The sequence below is a fragment of the Hermetia illucens genome, chromosome 5, assembly GCF_905115235.1.
Source record: "Hermetia illucens chromosome 5, iHerIll2.2.curated.20191125, whole genome shotgun sequence".
NCBI classification, from domain to species: domain Eukaryota; kingdom Metazoa; phylum Arthropoda; class Insecta; order Diptera; family Stratiomyidae; genus Hermetia; species Hermetia illucens.
This window is the reverse complement of record NC_051853.1, coordinates 841,697-863,773: the sequence shown is the minus strand read 5'-3', so window position 1 is coordinate 863,773 and position 22,077 is coordinate 841,697. Positions and strand designations below refer to the sequence as shown.

General features: G+C 45.3%; 1 protein-coding gene across 4 annotated transcripts in view; it reads right to left on the bottom strand.

Annotated features, from left to right (window-relative positions):
* Window positions 1-22,077, bottom strand: part of LOC119656576 (integrin alpha-PS2) — a 131,185-nt gene that overhangs the window by 76,544 nt on the left and 32,564 nt on the right. For all 4 annotated transcript variants that reach the window (XM_038062963.1, XM_038062964.1, XM_038062962.1 and 1 more), the window contains exon 3: window positions 1,148-1,269. In XM_038062963.1, the coding sequence (XP_037918891.1) occupies window positions 1,148-1,269 (122 nt within the window). The remainder of the gene's footprint in view (window positions 1-1,147; window positions 1,270-22,077) is intronic.

Here is a 22,077-nt window from a genome sequence, read left to right as displayed (position 1 = left end):
TGTTTTGAGGGAACACTTTCCAGAGCGCCTTATCTCAATTAGAGGCGATTTGGAATGGCCGGCACGCTCTCCCGATTTATCCCCTTGGGATTTTTTTCTATGGGGTTTTTTGAAATCCCGTGTTTATGTGAACCGTCCAAGAACCCTACAAGATTTGAAGGCCAACATCCAAGAAGAAATTGCCAACATAACACCTGCTATGCTAACAAGAGTCATGACAAACGCCAGAAATCGGTTTACGCAATGTATGGAGAATGGGGGACGTCACCTAACAGATTTGATCTTCAAAACAATGTAAATAAAAACTTTAGACATGTACCTACATTATAATTGATTTATTGAGTTTTGAAAAAAGGACGTTATGCTGCCGCACCCTGTATAATGGAAAAAAAGACAAAATTTTATTTTTTAATTGCCGAATAACGAGTTTCTATTGCTCATATACCGGTATTTCGAGGAATTTTTGACAAATTCTCACTGAAAAGAAACTGTTACTTCTGGAATGTGGTATCATTAGGTAATGCGGTGATGTTTGATAATGCGAACATCTTAGGTCATGCAGTGATGTTGCCAAGTTTGATAATTTTTAAATTGCGTTGGGTGATGGTAATGTGATATTTGTTACGATCCCCATGGCACCAACACGATCATCAGGGCCGTCAACTAACCAGACTCCCCTAGCAGGTTTGCCAGTCGTGAACACCGACTGCACGATATAATAATGTGGAACCGGATGAATGCTGCCAGATGAAACTAACCCCACCCGGGGTCAACTACTCTAATAGAGACGTGACCTTATTAAATTCCTTTTATGTAGACGTCCTACTCAGAAAACTATTGCCCCCAAAAATTAATCTAAAATAATGAAGGTTTGCATACATTAAACCAAAAACTTCCAATTAGCAAAATTTTTCATTGTAATCTATGTACACATACCAGACATTATTTTATTGTGAAAGATAAAGAATTAGTCAAACAAGATTCCAAAATCTTTTACCCCATATTATCTGAACTACACTTTTTATGAGTTTTCCTATTGTTTTGAAATTGCCAGACTTGAGCAGCATTTCAATTTCATAATAACCCATCGCGTAAAATAAAAGGGCCACATAAATAAATAAAACCTAACAAATATAATAAAACTTACCATTTCTGTCGAAAGGTACTGCTTGACAACGATTATCTTCAGAGATATCACATCTGTAAACAACCCCACCGCGTACCACCGACGGTTGTCCGGATTGTGCTTCGGGAGCGCCAATAAGGACCCTGTAAAAAGAAACAGCTACCATTAGAATGAAATTGGACTCTATAAGTAAAAAATATCTACAAAAATGTTTGGGTTATGGAAAGAAGTCGATGCGACCCAATAAACTCAATTGAAAACAATACGTTGTAAAAGGTTTGTAGCCAACCCCTTCATAAAATAGGCTATTTGCATGACATCCTAACGTAGGATTTTTGGTACAGGTACAAGTATCTTTTTTCTTGGTAAAACATTTATGTGAATGGATCCAGATCTACTTGGTTAGTACCTTACTAGTTATTTTTTTGAGATTGATAAAAAGGAAATAAATTTCAGGAATAAAATCGTGGCGCCAGCAGATTTTTTTATTACTTTTATTGACCCAGGCAGATATTTTTCTCTATTTATTTTGTAAATATCACAAAGGCCATGGGTGAAAAGGAAAAAAACCGAAAAATAGCTACCAACAAATATGTTATATGCATTTTAAACTTAACCCTTCATTCAGTGTTTATTTCCAAAAAGAAGATCGTGTAAATTTAGATATGTTCAAAATAAATAGTAGTTGACATACTTTTGGCAGAATGCCATAAGCACGCCATTAATCTTGACATCGTTGAGTCATTTATGTGAAGAAAAATCTAACAGAAGTAGTCACTTCTTGCGAACACGCTGAATCATCTGCACTTAGGGTGAAAGACATGAAGTAATAACTAAACTTATGGTGATAGTAGTCAAATTCGCTGACTACCATTGTCCACTTCTGCCTCATAACTGCAGTACTAATAGCTCCTAATAATTTTGATGATCCAATCACCAGATGGTCATATTATTCACGCCATTATTCAGCAGCGTAGGATGTCACAACCGTTTTCCAACTTGTCTACTCATAGCCAATATTACCATTATATCTCACATACCAGTGAATACAATCTTACTAGCATTTAAACGTCAAATATTCAGATTGAACAGACCACTTAATATATTTGGTCACTGGTGACATGAGACACAGAACACCGCGTGTGGTTCTTTTACCAAGCACAGTGTATATATGTACGCTTAACTCGCTCATACGAGTGGGACCTGCCATGTTTGGACCTCGATAGAAGGTTATTTAGGCGAGGTATCTATAATAAAAATATTTCCGGGCAAACAAAGTTGAGAGTCGAATAAATTACTATGCCTAATGACCGATTCGATAAAACCATAATTGTCTAGAATCGTAGCAAAGGGCTGAATCTTGTGGCTGATCGTAGATTCAGATACAGCCTTCAATGATAGATTCTCCAATCTTTTTTCATTCATATTCAAGCTAACACATAAGTGGATAATGCGGAGGTGTTGAGTGCCAAAAATACATTCTCAAAAGAGAAACGGTGATGTTGATAGAATGTTGCCTTCAAGAATCGAGTTTGCTTGAAAATAGATGGAAGCTAGTGTTTTGAACGATCATGAGTTTGGTTTCCTATGTAGGTCAAAAGCCGAACTCGATCTTATGCGAGTAATTTGAGTTAATCTTTTTTTATATTTATTGTCCCAGATGTGTATATGTAGCTAGAAATAACTTTTAAATGTATCACGAGATTACTTCAATAAATCAAATCAATCATTTCACATTCACACTGACTGTCATCTCAAAGGTATTTACATCGCTTTTAAGGTTTTGTGTAAAACAAAACCTTATTACAATCAATTCAGTATCTGTCTGTCTATCTGCCACATGCAACTTTTTTAGAAACGCCTGTATCGATTAACACGAATGTTAGTGGGAAGGTGGAAACTGTGAACGCCCAGACATGCAATGAGTTACATATTTTTACGTTGAGTTTAAGGGAGGGGGTCCTCATATATGCAAAAGCGTGGTGTAAACATTTTTTTCCACCAAATATAGTCCTGTGAGGTATCAAATGAAAGGTCTCGATGCCTTAGTCCCGAGATGTCTTAGTTTTCACAGGGAAGGCGGGGAGTGTGGAGGGTCGAAAGTGATGATTTCTTTAAGGGACCCATTCTCAGAAATTACCCAACCGGAAAATCTGAAACAATCATGAAGTTGCCTCTATACGGTGACCAGGCCTTAAAATACTCTCCATATCGATATCTGGTCATATTGAGTTAATAATAGTATATAACTGTTTTTGGGAAATTGATTAGAAAAGTATGTTTTGAAAAGGCGCTTCCTACTGTTGCTAACAGTGTAACCTCAATATCTTCTCAGAAGTCGGTCCACCAGGCCTTTCAATGTCTCCCTCGAGGACTCCACCATCTACGCTTCTCTCTTCTCTCCACTTGCTCCATAATCCTGGAAAGATACATCAACGACTGGTTAGCCGCAAATTAACCCGGTCCCTCTTTTACAAAAAGAACCTTCCATGGGTTGACTATCGTCTTCTTTTTCTACCATAGATATTGCCCTTATAGACTTTCCGGGTGGGATCATCCTCATCCATACGGATTAAGTGACCCGTCCACCGTAACCTATTGAGCCGGATTTTTTTCATGGTATCGTTCATAGATTTCGTCATTGTGTAGGCTACGAAATCGTCCATCCTCATGTAGGGGGCCAAAAATTCTTCGGAGGATTCTTCTCTCGAACGCGGCCAAGAGTTCGCAATTTTTCTTGCTAAGAACCCAAGTTTCCGAGGAATACATGAGGACTGGCAAGATTATAGTCTTGTACAGTAAGAGCTTTGACCCTATGGTGAGACGTTTCGAGCGGAACAGTCTTTGTAAGCTGAAATAGGCTCCGTTGGCTGACAACAACCGTGCGCGGATTTCATCATCGTAGTTGTTATCGGTTGTGATTTTCGACCCTAGATAGGAGAAATTGTCAACGGTCTCAAAGTTGTATTCTCCTATCCTTATTCTTCTTCGTGTTTGTGTTTGACCAGTGCGGTTTGATGTTCTTGGTTGATTCGTCTTCGGTGCTGACGTTGCCACCATATATTTTGTCTTACCTTCATTGATGTGTAGCCCAAGATTTCGCCTCGATTGCCGCCTGCTCGATCTGAATGAAGGCAGTTTGTACGTCTCGGGTGGTTCTTCCCATGATGTCGATATCGTCAGCATAGGCCAGTAGTTGGGTGGACTTGAAGAGGATCGTACCTCTTGCATTCACCTCAGCATCACGGATCACTTTCTCGAGGGCCAGGTTAAAGAGGACGCATGATAGCGCATCCCCTTGTCGTAGACCGTTGTTGATGTCGAATGGTCTTGAGAGTGATCCTGTTGCTTTTATCTGGCCTCGCACATTGGTCAGGGTCAGCCTAGTCAGTCTTATTAATTTCGTCGGGATACCGAATTCTCTCATGGCCGTGTACAGTTTTACCCTGGCTATGCTATCATAGGCGGCTTTAAAGTCGATGAACAGATGGTGCAACTGTTGTCCATATTCCAACAGTTTTTCCATCGCTTGCCGCACCGAGAAAATCTGATCTGTTGCTGATTTGCCTGGAGTGAAGCCTCTTTGGTATGGGCCAATGATGTTCTGGGTGTGTGGAGCTATCCGGCCTAGCAAGATAGTGGAGAATATCTTATAGATGGTACTCAGCAACGTAATACCTCTATAATTGCTGCACTGTGTGATATCTCCCTTTTTATGTATGAGACAGATTATGCCTCGTTGCCAATCGTCAGGCATTGATTCGCTGTCCCATACCTTGAGCACAAGTTGATGAACCACTTGGTGTAACTGGTCGCCTCCATATTTAACCAATTCGGCTGTAATTCCATCGGCTCCTGGCGACTTATGATTTTTTAGCCGATGAATTGCACGGACTGTTTCTCCTAAACTTGGTGGTGGCAGTATTTGTCCGTCGTCTTCAGTTGGCGGGACCTCCAACTCGCCGATGTTCTGGTTGTTCATTAGCTCATCAAAGTACTCAACCCATCGCTCTAATATGCCCATTCTGTCAGAAATCAGATTTCCCTCTTTGTCTCGGCAGGATGGGCATCGAGGTGTATAAGGCTTCATCCTGCTGACTTGTTGGTAAAACTTGCGCGCCTGGTGCGATTGCTCCCTGTACTTTTCTAGTTCACAGACTTGTTGGTTCTCCCAGGCTTCCTTTTTCCGTCTGTGAAGTCGCTTCTCCGCTCGACGGAGTTCGTGATAAGTCTCTGCGCGTGCCCGCGTTCTTTGAGAATGCAACATTACCCGGTATGCGACATTCTTCCGTTCATTTGCCAGCTTACATTCATCGTCAAATCAGCCGTTCCGACTCCTTTTGCGGCTGGGGCCAAGTATATTTGTGGCCGTATCCATGATAACGTTCTTCAGGTGGTTGTGAAGATCATTAGTTGATGCTTCATCTCCAGGTCCTCTGTTGACTGCGATTATTGCGGCATCCATTTCCCTCTTATAGGTGTCGCGGAGGGTTGTGTTGTGGATGGCTTCAGTGTTCACTCTCACCTGATTGTCGGAGGGGATTCTAGGTGATGTTGTTATTCGAGCTCGGAGCACCATGCCAACGAGATAGTGATCCGAGTCTATATTGGCCCCCCTATATGTTCTGACATTCATCAAGGCTGAGAGGTGGCGGCGTTCGATCAACACGTGGTCAATTTGGTTGAAAGTGGTGAAATGCTCTGATGTAACTTGTTATCTGAGGATGGCCGATGAAGAGCAGGCCATGAAATGATACGTCGGGTTCTTCGTTAAAACAGTGTGCGCGAAATATTGGCAGGGACTTTTTTACAAGCAGCTGGATGTTTGGAGTGCCTAGGTTTACGTACTCAAGAACATGAATAAAGAAAAAGCAAAACTCCAACTTCAAGTATCAGCTATCTTCATCCTATTTTAAACCGACCTTTTTCCACACAACGAAAATCCCCGCAATGTCAGCTGTTCCTAGTACTACTTGTGTACAAAACGTTTCGCACTAACCTGAACCAAACGTTAAAAATGCATGTACTAACATGCACCATGATCAACCCTATAATGGATCCATGCAATGCACTGTTAATTCAATAACAAAAAGGAAAGGTTTATGTTCATTTTGAAATATTGGAGAGCTCCTACATTAAAATTGATAATATGTAAATAAGTTTTAGGGTTATGGAACTTTTGTTATTGTTTGCAATTAATATTTCGGAATAAATGAAGATTTTGGCTGTTTTATGATGTTGGCATGAGACGTAGGAGTTTGAAAAGAGGATACAGTCTGAGGGAAGCTAAATAGGAGGCAAGAACAAATCAATTTGTTTTTTGTCTTTGCCTCTGAGATTGCTGATTATCGTGGATGAGAAGCCTTCGATTGGCGTCATTTTCCGGGACCAACGAGAATCCACCTGCAATTTTTTTCATGATATCGATTTCGAAAAGGTGAAAACCGAAGAACTAACTAAAGATCAATCCGGCACTCTACCATAATTAAATAATGGGAGTGAGCAAGCGGGCTCCCGGCCGTCGATATCCAACGACCGCAGTGCCTCCGTAGTGGGAAACTTGGCTACTGTGGCATCTAATGCTACAAGAGATAATGGTGGAGTGGAAATTAGGGCCACACCGGATCCCTTTAGGAGGAGTTCGAAGCTTGGGAGATCACCACCGAGAACAATGGTTCTTTTTGGTAGTCGAGATTCGTCGCGGGACTCTGAAAGAAATACGAATAGTCCCTTAATCGAGATCATTCCTTGTGGTGCAAGGCGCGAAAGCAAACGGGAACATACCGGAATGGCGTTCGTTACACTCGGGGAACGAATAAATGAACTGTGCGAGTTCATCAAGGAGAGGCGGAATATCCACCAAAATATTCGAGTCTTGATAAGAGGCATTAAATTGTCTTATATCAAGGCACTCGAAGAAAAGAATTCCCAAGCGTCAGTTGGCAAGGTCACAAGGGAAACGCAGGTGACGCCTCCCCATAATAAAGCAGGCGGGAAGACAGGAAAACGGGCTAGAGACGGTACCAGCGAGCCTCTTGGACCACAGCAAGTCCCGAAGAAGAAAAAAGCCTCTTCACCAAAGAAGGCGGAGCCGGCGAGAGTACCCGCGAAAGTCGGTAATCTCACGATTGCAGCCACAACACCTACAAAAGTGGAAGAAACCAACGCCCGGAGCAATGGACTAAAGTGAGCAACAAGAGGAAAAAGGACAAAAAGAAGCTCCGCCCGGAAATAATAATTATTTCCAAGAAGGGAAATATGTTCTATGCCGACATCCTCCGAAAGGTGAAGTCAGATCCGGAATTGAAGGATTTGGGCGATAGTGTGAGCCGTATCAGGCGAACACAGAGAGGGGATCTGATGCTGGAGTTAAGTAAATCCGCCGACAAGTCGGCCGATAACTTCCGCGGGAAGGTGGAAAGTGTACTTGGAGAGGAAGCTGAGGTAAGAGCTCGGAAACAGGAGATAGTGGTTGAATGCAAGGACCTAGATGAAGTCACCTCACGGGAGGACATCTGTGCTGCGCTAAAGCAGCAGTTCAACCTTGGCGATATAGACCAGAGTGCCATAAAAAGGATGAAGAAGGCATATGGTGGCACACAGACCGCTATTATTAGTTTGCCGGCGGAATCAGCTATTAAGTTAATTACCGCGGGCAAGGTAAGAGTAGGTTGGGTCGTGTGTAGGCTCAGGGAGCAAATTTCTCTAAAGAGATGCTTCAGATGCCTCGATTTCGGCCATTTTGCGGCGGCATGCACTAGCCAGCATGATAGGTCGAGGAGTTGCAGGAAGTGTGGGGAAGAGGGCCACCTCATCAAAGATTGCACCGGAGATCCACGGTGTATGTTATGTAGTGGGAAAGAGGGCGTGGATGGCCGGCATATTGCGGGAAGCAGCAGATGTCCGATATATAGGAGGGAGCTGAACCGCACAGGCAAATGAGATTGATACAAATCAATCTCAATCACTGTGAGGCAGCTCAGGACCTGCTCTCGCAAACCATTCGAGAGTCGAATGTCGATGTCGCGGTTATTTGCGAGCCGTACAGAAACTACGGCGGTGCGACTTGGGCGGTGGATGCGTCTGGCAACGCCGCAATCTGGGCGTGCGGAAGACAGGCCATTCAGGAAGTCATGGCCCCCCCGGCAGCCGGTTTTATAAGGACGAAGGTCAACGGTGTCCATATTTACAGCTGCTACGCTCCTCCTAGTGCAACCTTAGCACAATATGAGGAGATGTTAGACAGTCTGGTGTTGGATGCTAGAGACCGCAGCCCTAAAATCATTGCGGGCGATTTCAACGCATGGGCCCTGGAGTGGGGAAGCCGATCGACGAACACCAGAGGTCAAATTCTGTTGGAGTCATTTGCGGAGCTGGACATCGTGCTGGCCAACGTTGGATGCGTGCCCACTTTTCGAGGAAGAGGGTCGGGTTCGATCGTTGACCTGACATTTGTTAGCCCTTCACTGGTGAGGGGGATGGCTTGGCAAGTGAGTGAGCACTACACCCACAGTGACCACCAGGCCATCTTCCTCCGCATTGGAAACCGGGGAAGCAGTCAACGACGCTCTGGAGGTGGAAAGGCTAAGGCGGTTGGCTGGTCTATCGGAACTTTCGACGAGGAGACATTCCTGGCCGCATTGGAAGGAGCCCATGATCCGGATGGAACAGCGGTGGAAAGGGTCACACAGCTGTCTCAGCGTGTAATCGAAGCATGCGACGCTACGATGCCACGACTACGTTTGCACCATGGCAAGAGGCCAAACTACTGGTGGAACACCGAGATCGCTGCCTTGAGATCCTCTTGTCTCCGAGCGAGGAGACTTTCCTACAGGACAAGGGAAAGGCCGGAGCACCAGGGGCGTGAGGAGGAATACAGGGATCTGCGTAGCAACCTTAAGAAGGCCATTCGGAGAAGCAAGCGGGAATGCTACCAGAAGCTCTGCATGGAGGCTAATACGAATCTGTGGGGTACAGCCTACCAAGTTGTAATGAAGAAGATCCGCGGGCGAAAATCACCTCAGGTGACATGCCCACAGCTCTTGTTGCAAATAATTGCATAATTTCCCGCAGCAAGAGCAGGACGAAAGAGAACCCCAACTGGCAGCTCAGCAGGACGTCTTCTCGATCCCTGATGTTACTGAAGAGGAACTTTGGGAAATCTGCAGACGTATTGGGGACAGCAAGGCTCCGGGATTGGACGAAATTCCGAACAGGGCTCTGAAGGTGGCGATCAAGGCCAGAGCAAGGTAGTTCGCAAGCACATTCGAATCGTGCATGGCGGAAGGAGTGTTTCCCGCCAAGTGGAAGAGGTAGAAGCTGGTCTTGCTACCGAAGCCTCGAAAACCACCCGGCGTACCCTCTTCATATCGCCCTATTTGTCTCTTAGACACCATGGGGAAGATGTTCGAGAGGGTGATATACAACAGGCTGCTCCCGTTCATCGAGCTTGCGGGTGGTCTTTCAGAGAGGCAATATGGGTTTCGGCGAGCCCGTTCTGCGGTCGATGCAGTAGCAAAGGTCGTGGAATTGGCTCGAAATGCAATGGCCATGGGCAAATGCTGTGCTCTGGTGACGCTCGACGTCAAAAATGCTTTTAACTCAGCCAACTGGGGCTGGATTACGGGCGCTTTGGCAAAACTGGGTGTTCCTAGCTACTTGGCTCGGCTCATCGAGAGTTACTTTTCGGACCGACTTCTCTGGTACGAGACGGACGACGGGCCGAAGGAGTACATTGTGACAGCAGGTGTGCCTCAAGGTTCTGTATTGGGACCGCTGCTGTGGAACATAATGTACGACGGAGTGATTGGCCTTCGCGTGCCGGACGAGGCAACGCTGATTGGTTTTGCAGACGACTTGGCGGTAGTTGCAATTGCAAAGCATCCCGAGGACGTGGAGCTTTATGCAAATGAAGCCATTCATACCATCAAGTCATGGTTACGAATGGCCAAGCTGGACCTGGCGGACGATAAGACGGAGGCGGTCCTCATTACTAACCGTAGGAAGAACAACACGGTTACCATCCAGGTTGGTAATCGTGAGGTCGTCTCAAAATCGGTTGTCAAATACCTGGGGGTGATGATCGATGCCAAGTTGAGTTTCAAGGGACACTTGGATTATGCGCGAGAGAAGGAAATGCCAGCTCATCCCTTGCAAGGATGATGCCTAACGTGGGAGGGCCGAAGTATAGTCGCAGGCTACTCATCGCGGGAGTGGTGAGGTCGATCCTGCTATACGCGGCCCCTGTCTGGGCGGGAGCGTTGAACCACGCTGTCAACCGGAGGAAGATATGTTCGGCATACCGGCCAATTGCGCTAAGGGTGTGCAGCGCATTTAGGACAGCTTCGACGGAGGCAGTGTGTGTTATCGCAGGAATGATCCCTATAGATCTTCTAGCGAGCGAGGCACACTGGCTCTACGAAAAACGGAAGGCAAATCCAGCCGAGGTGTATGCGAATTTCCGAAAAGCCATCAGGAGAGAGTTGTGTGGCAAGTGGCAACAACGATGGGATAACTCCGACAAGGGCAGGTGGACCCATACATTGATCCCGTGCATCGAGAAATGGGTCAACCGAAAGCACGGAGAATTGAATTACAACCTGACACAGTTCCTTACGGGACACGGTGGCTATAGGAAGTACTTGCATCGCTTCGATTTGGACGAGTCTCCCAACTGTCCTGAATGCGGTGCTACACTCGAGGACCCGGAGCACGTTATGTTCCATTGTCCCAGATTTCTGCAGCAGAAAAGGAGGTTGAACAGCATCTTAGGGGTGGACATCGAGCCCTCCAACCTGGTGGAAGAGATGTTGAAGTCGGAGGAAAACTAGATGGCGGTAAATGAGGCAGTAGCCGTGGTGCAGACAAAACTCCTGGAGTTGGATCGAGCTCGGAAGGCGGCGCGACGGAAACGTGACATGGACGAGCTGGTATAGCGAACCAGAGCCTCCCCCGCGAAGTAATACTTCACGGTGGTCCCGCGGGGAGGGGCGGAAGAGTGGGGGTGGTTTTAGTGGGTGTGAATCCCACACACTGCTGCAACCTGGCGCAGTAGCGTCTTTCTAAGATTTCCACCTCCATCCATTAAAAAAAAAAATATGTATTATCTGCCTTGAATATCTATGCATATGATCAACATAACACCCCCTTACCAAACATCATCTTCGGAATATTATCAGGGAAACATAATCCGTGCATACTCCATCCGCTCACTGCTTCATTAGGTATTCAGTCAAATGTTACAAAAGTTAATTACTAGACTTCTGAGAGTTTCTTTAACCATGAAAACAATTCTTTTCACATAATAAATGTATTCACTCAAAGGGCACTGAAAACGGTTTGCCATGTGTACTCAGAGTGGAAGTAAATGCGTAAATGCCTTCAAATAGACCTTCAACAAACATATGGATGTCCAAAATCTTCGAATGAATGATGAGGGTTTTCTTACAAGGGCGGATGTCCTGCACATGTAGGATATTAAATTTGAAAAATTTCCTTTGACATTTACTGCGGTCATGGAAATTTTAAGGAACTCAAATTGAAATCATATTTGGAATGTACGCTTGCATATCTATATGTATATATGAAAATAGATTTTACAGAGAGTGTGGAGGATAAGCGACAGAAATGCATCTAACGCACCAACATCTTTTTATTGCAGGGGATCTGACATTATTAACAGATATTCAGTATACGATTGCGACCAAATTTATTGCTAATTAATCATCATAACAAACAAAAGGGGTTGGAGTGAATAGGAATAGGGTAATTGATTCCGTGGCTTGTCACAGCAGAATCATATATTTAGCCGGTCCCTTTGAGAAACATTTTATAAAATAGAAAAATATTGGAACTCGTTTTTTTTTTGTTAGAAACCAACCCCTAGTACAAATCTGGGAATCAACATTTTCTCAATTCTAGGCACATATGCATAAATGAGAACTTAGAAACGATATACATATGTGTGCCTCAAATCCCTCACATTTTCTTATTCCCATAATATTCGTAAACACAGAATTCCATAATATAGATTTATTTTTCACATGTGGCAATGCATGCAATGGGGAATAATACCTGAATGTAATTTAGTTTGTTGTTCAAGGTTAGTCCTTATTTTTTCCAATATTCTACTTTTGTTTTAATGTTCCAACTATGGACTGTCTCCTTATTTACACTTTTGGAACTTCTTCGGAAGTTACTTCACTTCATTCACTCTTCATTGAGCGAACAGAGTTTAAAAAAAAATAACACATAAGAAAACTTCCTTTCAACCTACAGGGAATCTATTTTAAGATACATCCAGACTATGAAAAACAACTTTCATGATGAGAACAAAATCAGATTGATCTCGTGGTAGGCCGAAATACTACCTCTATGCCCCTTACGAAGAGGGGAAGAAGAATTTTGGCATCTTAGCCGTCGTCAGCTTCAGATGAGTGGTTAGCATGCGCTAAACGTTAAACATTGCTTTCCTCTCCTACATATGTACATATGTACTCATATACTAAAATGAAGAAGAACTGTAGGCAACCAGCCAAGCGATTGACGTGGCACGGTGTAAGTTGTCTTTTCACGTTGCTGGGTAGAAGTTCATCAGGGATTCATTTGGTCCCAGTGCTCATATGGGTTCATCATTTGTAATATATGTACGTCGTATTTTTATATGTTCATGAGAATACCTTCTGGATTTCATTTCGCTGCTTTCTAGATCTTGATTCAAATGCTCCCTAGGCACAGTTTTGCATCTACTCAGCGAACTATAGTATGTCGATGTAAGATACAGCCTAGGTTCAGTATTTAACTTAGTCAGAAATGACTCTTTCGGGGCAGGCTATTATGACTAGCTTCAAAAATTTATGAGACAGCTGTAATTTGCTCCCATATGAGTAGGACTAATATGGGAAACTAGACCGTAGTAATATATGATAATATAAAAATAATAATATAAAAACAGTAATAAAACTCCCCCGAAGCCGGTCGCAAGCCCGGTTGTGAAAGGAGGAGGGATGGATAGCTTCAGTCTGAATGACTGTACGCCACCGCAGCGTCTCAGGGGGTAGATGAGGAGAGTGCAGGAACTTTGCAGTCTTGCAGATTACTCACTGAGGAAGCTATCCCAACACCTAGCAGTTAGGTATAAAATGCAAATCCACCCAATGAGAAGAAGGAGAAATTTGAGATACGGTACGGATAACCGGGGCCGGAGTTGTCTGACTTGGTGATTGGGTCGGGCTCCCGTAATGGACAGCACGGTATCGAAACCGCTAGTCGTGGGGCGGTTCGACGTCTAGCCGCCACGACGACCAGGAGCACAGCTCCGCCTGATGCAGCCGTTTCGCCACAATCTGTGGCGACACAATCCCGGTCACCATCAGGGAGCTTGTTCGACTTGAGGTCATCGGGGAAACTGGTAACCGAGAGTCGATGGGGGCAGAGGCGGCGGCATCAACAAAACCACGCCGCACTGTAGGCAACAGGTTCAGTACTCGCCGAAGCACTCTTCTCCAACGTCCAGCTGAGGTTTCCGCTGAGTTTCGGGACGAATTCTAAAGAGCGTGTATAGAATTCTTGGATATGGATCCTTTGCATAGACCAGGTATTCCCAGGCTCTATGCATCTCCAGCAACTCCGGGAATTCAATCTCAAATCAATGATGAGATTGCGTCTCGGCTGCGTGCTGATATGTCGCTGCTCCAACTACAATCACTTGTGTATTGTGGTGCAGTTGCGGCTATCAGATTGCACGGTCAGAAGATTCGCTTTCGTGTTATTGGTTTGAGTGACCAGAGAGATCCACTATGGAAAATTCGTCTGCAACGACGGCGGGACTCACTAAGGCAGGACATTGCTAGACTGATTCAGATCAGCACTGGCAATGCCAGCAGACGGGTGAAAAATAAAGTGCAGAAGGTTTACCGGAACTATACCATCCCCAGTGAGACACCCGTAGTTGAAATTCTGGACACACTAAAACAGAAACTTTCTGTCATATGCAGTCGGTTACGACGGTATGGCGAAAGTCATTCCAGACGTGTCCAGAATACAACATACGCGAGGAACCAGCGGAGATCTCTCAACGAATCCCAACAGAGCGTCTAGACAATACAGTTCTCGGTGACGGAAGCGAAAGAGTATTGGGGTGGACTTTGGGGGTTACCCGCCCAGCATGCTGAGCATGCTGAGTGGATTACCGCCGAAGGCACCCGCCATGCCAATACGCGTGGCATGAATTTTGCGGATGTTACCGAAGAGGAAGTTCGACGAGCCATAAACAGCTCGAAGAACTGGAGGGCCCAGGTCTGGATCGGGTGCAGAATTTCTTGTATAAGAAATTTACCAGCGTACACAGTCGGTTGGCACGCAGTACAAATGAGGTCATGAGTCGGCCGGAGGAATTTCTACTCTTCCTCACTGCGGGGATTACCTATGTTATCCCTAAGAAGGACACGTTGCAGGACCCCGCAGACACAAGGCCGATCACTTGCTTACCAACCCTCTACAAATTCATCACGTCCATTATTAGTGGAACGATCAATGCGCACCTAACTCCGCCATGCTATTAACATAGTATGCTGGTCCCAAGCCCAGGTAAAGGAGGAGGATTTGAGGCAACGTACTCTGTACTATCCTCAGTAAAACAAAAATAAAATGCTGAGATCAGGGAAAGAGATAAATAGAGTATAGTTGGAGTTATTCCACTATGCTAAATCCTACCTGATATCTCTTGGTGACAGGCCCCGCGACAGGTCGACCAAGAAAATGCATAGAATGTCGTTACAAACATGATGATCAGATTAAGTCACAGGCCTTGGAGAAATGCTAGGGCGTCCACCTCAGTCGACGCGGCAGGACGGGCCCCGGTCTTGTCGAGAAATGGGCAAGGGTTCTTGACGCATGGACGGCGTCAGGACGTAAGCAAGTTAGTCCGCACACAACGAACAAAACAAATACGTGTCTGCACGCTAAATGGAAAGACCGAGGAACTCGCAAGAGCCCTTCGGAAAAGGTGCATTGACGCTCTGCAAGAAACCCGATGGTCTGGTTTCAAAAGCTGCGACATTGAACGCGAACGCGGTAAAAATGACTACAAACTTCTCTATTTTGGTAACCCACACACTCAATATGGTGTTGGCATTGCCATCTCAGAGGGTTTCCGTGATGCCATTAAAGAAGTCGAACAATTTGATGATCGGCTGATGAAGCTCACCATTATATCAGCTGATCGCACTATTCACTTCTTCACCGCGTATGCACCACAGACAGGCCGACCTGTGGAACAATAAAACGCAAATCGACTATATTCTCATAAGACGTTAACATTTTACCACTGTCACTGATTGCAAAGTCGTTCCCTATGAGACCATCGCACCTCAACATCGGCCGTTGATTGCTGTCCTGCGAATTAAGCCACCGATAAAATGGCGTGAGGAACGCACTGGCCCGCCGCGCATTAAATGGTGGCGATTTGGTGAGAAGAACGAAGAAACGGTCTCACTCATACGATTGCCAACCATTACGAATGTGGAAGAATCATGGAACCAAATGAAAGACACGATCCACAAAGCGGCCTCTGCAACCCTCGGGGTCACCAAGCCGGGTAAGCGGTACATCAACCGAGATACTTGGCTTTGGAATGATGATGTTGAAATGAAGGTCCATGAAAAGAAACGCCTCTACCACAAATTTCTCGACGATAAAACGCCTGCTAATTGGCAAATTTATAAGAATGCCAACCGGGAAGCAAAGAAAGCGGTCGCTGTCACCCGAGCGAACCATTTCAAAAATCTTTACGATACACTGGACACTCGGGATGGCGAGAGAGACCTGTATCGACTTGCTAAAAGCCGTGATGAACGCACACAGGATATCGAACACTTCTGTTGTGTTAATGACAAGAACGGTACTTTGCTTACCAACCGTCGAGCCGCAACGGATAGATGGCGAGAATACTTCGAGCAGATTTTAACTGAAGAATTTGCTCATCCTCCACTTCCACAATCATTGCCGACATTTGGAGCAGTTCCACTAGTCAGCGCAACTGAAGTCGAGGAGGCAATAAAACAAATGAAATCGGGGAAAGCAACAGGACCTGACGACATCGTATCTGAGCTGTGGAAAGCGAAGAGCTGGGACCCAACACTGTGGCTCAGTGAATTCTTTAACCGGGTTATTCAGGAAGGAAGAACACCATCTGACTGGCAAGAAAGTACCACTGTTCCAATATGGAAAAAGAAAGGTAGCCCAGCAGAATGTTCAAATTACCGTCCGATCCGGTTACTTTCCCATACCATGAAGATTTTTGAACGCATTCTTGACAACCGTATTCGCGAAATCGTTGAAATAACCGTGAATCAAGCCAGATTTGTCAAGAACTGTGGAACTACTGACGCAATACACGCTGCGCGGTTACTCATGGAGAAACACCGTGAGAAGCATCGCCCTCTTTACATTGCCTTTCTGGATCTAGAGAAAGCGTTTGACCGTGTACCACACGAACTCATCTGGTATACTTTACGTCAACACCTCGTGCAAGAAGAACTCGTGCGCTGGGTTCAATTGCTCTACCACGATCCGAAAAGTAAAGTTCGAACTATGGTGGGTGTATCAAAACCGCTTCGTGTCTCTGTTGGAGTTCATTAAGGAAGTGCCCTCTCACCACTCCTCTTTGTCCTTGTTATGGACACCGTCACACGGGATATCCAACGTCCAGCGCCCTACACACTGCTTTATGCAGATGATGTTTACCTAGCATCTGATAGCAAAAATGATCTGGAGCAACTTGGTCAAAAATGGAATGATCGCCTCATGCAACACGGTCTCAGATTGAATTTAAACAAAACTGAATTTTTGACGATCGATCCCCATGAAACAGGCACAATCACTGTCAGCGGCAGTGATCTGCCCAGAACTGAGCGATTTAAATACCTCGGGTCAACGCTATCAGCCAATGGAGAGCTGCGTTATGAAATTGCTTCACGCATTAACGCAACCTGGATGAAGTGGCGTTCCACGACTGGTGTCCTTTGTGATCGACGTATCAACGAACGTCTCAAATCCAAAATTTACCGCAATGTTGTCCGTCCAGTCACTCTCTATGGTTCTGAGTGTTGGCCGACCATAAAAGACAATGAACGACGTCTTGCGGTAATGGAGACGAAGATGCTACGTTAGACTAGTGACGTCACACGTTTAGATCACATCCGAAATGAGGATATCCGCGATCGTTATGGGGTTGCACCGATCGTGGAAAAGTTGCGAGAGAGGCGTCTTCGATGGTATGGTCACGCAATTCGTGCAAACGAGAATTCACTTGCCAAGATTGGTCTCAACATCGAAGTCGATGGTAAACGACCAAAAGGCAGACCTAAGCAACGGTGGCTTGATACGCTGGATGGGGATTTGAAAGCCTCGAGATTGCACCCAGATCAGGCATTCGATAGAGCCAAATGGCGAAGCCGATCACGACGAGCCGACCCCGCTTGTGAACGGGACAAAGGCTGAAGAAAAAGAAGAAGAAGAAGATCAATGCGTACCTCGAGACTAACAACATTTTGTCCGAGGAGCAAAAGGGCTGCCGAGTTGGGTCAAGGGGTTGCAAAGAGCAACTCATTATCGACTCGGTAGTTGTAGGACAAGCAACTAGAGGCCAAAGAAACCTCTTCAGTTGCTATATCGATTATGCCAAGGCTTTTGATGACGTTCCGCATACCTGGCTAATCGATATCCTACATCTGTATCGCGTTGATCCGAAACTAATAAAGTTTTTGGCGACAGTCGTGGAAGGGTGGCATACCACCTTATCGGTGCGTACATCTGAGGGTGCTAATACCTCAGAGCCCATCCACATACGGAGGGGCATCTTCCAGAGGGATTCGTTGAGTCTCTTTTGGTTTTGTATGGCACTGAACCTCCTTTCATGGCTACTGAATGAAGCTAGAGGGCATGGTTTTGCAATAAAGTATGGCCTACGTGCTAATTGCGAATTGACACACTTGATGTATTTAGATGACATCAAGCTGTATGCTGGGATTGACAACCATCTTAGAAGTCTGTTGCAAATAGTAGACATGTTCAGCCGTGATATTCGGATGGAGTTTGGATTAGACAAGTGTCGAATCCAAGCCATCCGCAAAGGTCATCACGAGCCACATGCCGAACATAGCGTTGGTGACCTGCACATCGAAGCTATGATCGAGACAGACTTGTACAAGTACCTAGGAAGGAATCCATGCTCGAGTTGGTGATCTGAAGGATACTCTGCTGTCCGAATTCCTGCGACGTGTAAAGCTGGTGCTGAAATCGCATCTCTCGGGGAAGAATAAAATAAGCGCTTTGAATGTATTCGCTATCCCTTCACTGGCTTATGCACTCGCAATATTGCCGTGGACGAAGACCGATCTGGAAAACGTCCAGCAGCGGATACGGACAACTATGTCCAAATTCCGAATGCATCATCCAAAGTCGGCCGTGGAGCGGATGAACCTGCCTGGTGACATCGGAGGTAGGGGCGTGGTTGACGTGGCGGCACAACATCATTGCCAAGTCGACTCGCTGCGCGCTTATTTTTACAGCAAAGAGCAAGCGAGTCCCTTGCATGCAGCTGTCTGTAAGGCAGACTGTGGGCTGACTCCACTTAACTTGAAGAATCGATCTTTCAATCCACTGAGTGGGGTGAAGTCGGACCAAGAGCGGATCGATGAATGGAAGTCGAAGGCAATGCACGGTAAAGACGTGAATTGTCTTTGGCAGCCATTTGTCGATTTGCATTTGTCGAACAGATGGCTTTGTGCTGGGGAGCTCTTTGCTGAGACGGAGGGGTTCATGTGTGCCATTCAGGACGGCGTGGTCGTCACCCGGGCTTATAAAAAGCTCATCGTGAAAGAATGGGTGGAGAACGACCAGTGCAGAATGTTAGGTTCGGCGTTAGAGACGTTGGACCTTCCAGAGACAGGGTACAGCTTAGATAAAGACTAGTTATTTTATTTACCAATTTGTCAAACCATGAAAAACTTGTTAATTTTGCGCATACATTCATTTTCCCACGGTCAAAGTACAGATAAATGTATAAATGCATATATGATTATGCAGCTATGCCCATGTAGTCAAGAATTCTGCAGTAATGAACTTGCCAGCATATTTTATGCAATTGTAGAAATGCAAATATTGCACAAGGTTAAGTTGACACCAATTGTTTGAGGAATGATAAGACACTGAGTAGATTATATGTCTGGTATACACACACGTATGTACCTTTGCTCGTACGGATGACATATTCGCTCTGGATAACAATAAGATAGCGAGCATGGTCAAAGTACCAATTAGTTAGTTAACACTGGAGTCATTCCTGCTGATGCAATTAAACTTGAACGCAAATGTATAATCGTCTTGGCAGACGCACAGTCATATATCGTCAATATATATAATACTACAGAGACCATTTTGTGCTCCACAAGGTATCAACATTATGGGATCGACCATGTTCTCCAGCCAGACAGATCAACCATCGTTGCTCTTAGGAACGCATCTGGATGCATCCGCTTTACCCTTTTGTCGAATCGTTTCAATTGGTTGCAGGGTGTTAATTTCAACAGAGTACACTCTCAATTTCTAAATGGGCAAATGATTACATTCAGGCACTGATTACCGTGTTGCGACTAGCATTAGTATTTCTGCTTGAGTAAAACGTTCCATTGCAAGAAGCCAATAGGCCGACCTGAATTCAACTGGAACCCCGCACTGATTCCAACCGTAGATTTCATAGAACTAATGTGATCACTTACGAAGCATTATCCGCTCGCGACTTTGTCGTTGCTGAGTGAGCATGTTTACTGGTGAACAAACTGTTTTGTTAGTTCAACCTTTCCTAACCAACGTTGTTGGTCTTTAAACGCTCACTTTGATGTCATCATTCTCAATCAAGCTTGAATTGTATTTTTTAGGTGTTAAGAAACGTTGCAGTTCGAGCTGATAAAGTAGATTCCATTACTGGGGAGACAATACAAGAATGTATCTACTTTGTTTTTGAGGTTTCGTGCTCAATTAAAACTTCTTAAAATCGGCTCACCGCGTATATGTTAACATATTTTATGCGATAGTTTAGTTTGCTTGTTACAGACAATTAACTGGGAAATTAGGGTATAATGAGAAATGGAAATTGTCGATGATCGGACAACCATCCTGAATGGCTGAAGACGACCTAGAGGGAAGAGCTATCCCAAAGACTTAAACAAAATTAGCTAAATTGACCGTGAAGGTCCAAATTATAAAGAAACGTTACTTTCTTCGTCTCTACGACAAGATCCCGCAATTTTCTTTTTGACCCGCCGGTAGTACCTAAATTCTACAAAAAAAGAGTCTTCGGATCATCTCCTTCACACGTGACCAAAGACTTCTAAGGCACTCAGAATTTTCTGCACGAACCACGTTCAAACCCAACTTCCAGTGTCTGTCAGGACAAAGCGGTGCAAGTCTTGCTAGCAACACCGTATGTGATCCGCTAGCGACACTGCATGTGATCCGTCGTAGATCCTCCTTCTCTATCGCGGTACTCGGGGCTGGAGTTTTATGGCTCACGCGCGCGGTCGAGCCATTTTCATGTGTTGGTTATTTCGTTTGGCTCGCGCATATGCCGTGCTTGATTTGTTTTTCAGGATCCGATGCGGACCCATACTGGGCAAGGACACGTGATGGATCGAAGCGCTGAAAGGATCCCCCCACCTTCCCGAGCCTGGCTAGCACAGAGGCGTGTAAGCACGTGTTGACGGAGCACTTCGATAGAGCTTCACAATTTACGGGCGGACCTTCTTCACGGTCAAATTAGCCAATTTTTTTTAGGTCTCTGGGATGGTGCTCAGATGTGATGGTGAGGAGGATGGTGCAGTAGCCCTATTGGCCAAAACAAAACCAAGTGGCCGACGAGAACCTCCATAGTGGCAGCACCCGGAGACGTTGTATCACATTGGTTTGCCGGCCGTGATGTAGTAGATAAATGCTCCAAAGGCCTAATTGAGGCAATCGGACCTGAGTCTGGATGGGGACTCATCTGAAGTGGCAATAAGTCACGAAACCGTACCAAGGGTACACTGGTACAATGGGAACAGGAATACCCCTCGAATTCACATACTTCATGAGAATTCCTGTTGTATGTGCATTCAGCTCGGTTGTTGCGGTTGGTCCCCTAGTGGGATCTTCATGGAGGTTGTGATTACGTTCAAGCACAGAGACCTTCGGGTCTCGATATGGTGTTGCGTTAAGTAGGTAGGTCTTGCATCCACCAGTATGAATGCTAAGCCATGCACTCGGTATAGACTGGTACCACTGTAGCTTGGCAGCAAGGTTCTGATCTCTCAATCAATGTCTTAAGAAGACCGTGGGATTAAGTCCCCGAGACACGTACCCACGGGAACCATAGAGGCGAAGTTTTTGGAATAGATCTTCGTTCTAGTTCGTCCTCGGCCACTAAGGTTGGTGGACTGATCATTTACAATTTCCATTTGTCATTGTCAAATCCGGGCAGATCAATTTTAGGTTATTGGCCTTAATACTAAAGGCAGTACGGAAGTCGGGGCGTTTAGAGTTGCATTGGCAATTGAGCTTCGCGCCTCCCTTCCCCAGAGGAACGAATCCTGAAATTTTTTGGAAGCGCGCAGAGGGGGCACTGTGGCTTCATCATGTTTGGCGTTCCACAGCCGTAACAGAAACAACGTAATTCTCCCACGCAATCTTGCCACTGGTGTCCCAGGTCACCGCAGTTCCAACAAACACGAGACCGAATCACTTCGACCTCCGCTTCCTAAATATCATGGGAATCTTGTTGGAACCTGTCGCCGGAAGTTTCCGCTGCGTCCAGTTCCCCTGTAGAGTCGAATGAGTCAAGGATTCGACTGTAAAAAGAGACTTGTCAATTGCCAGTGATCTCTCTGACCCATCATACTATAAACCCCAAGAGTTTA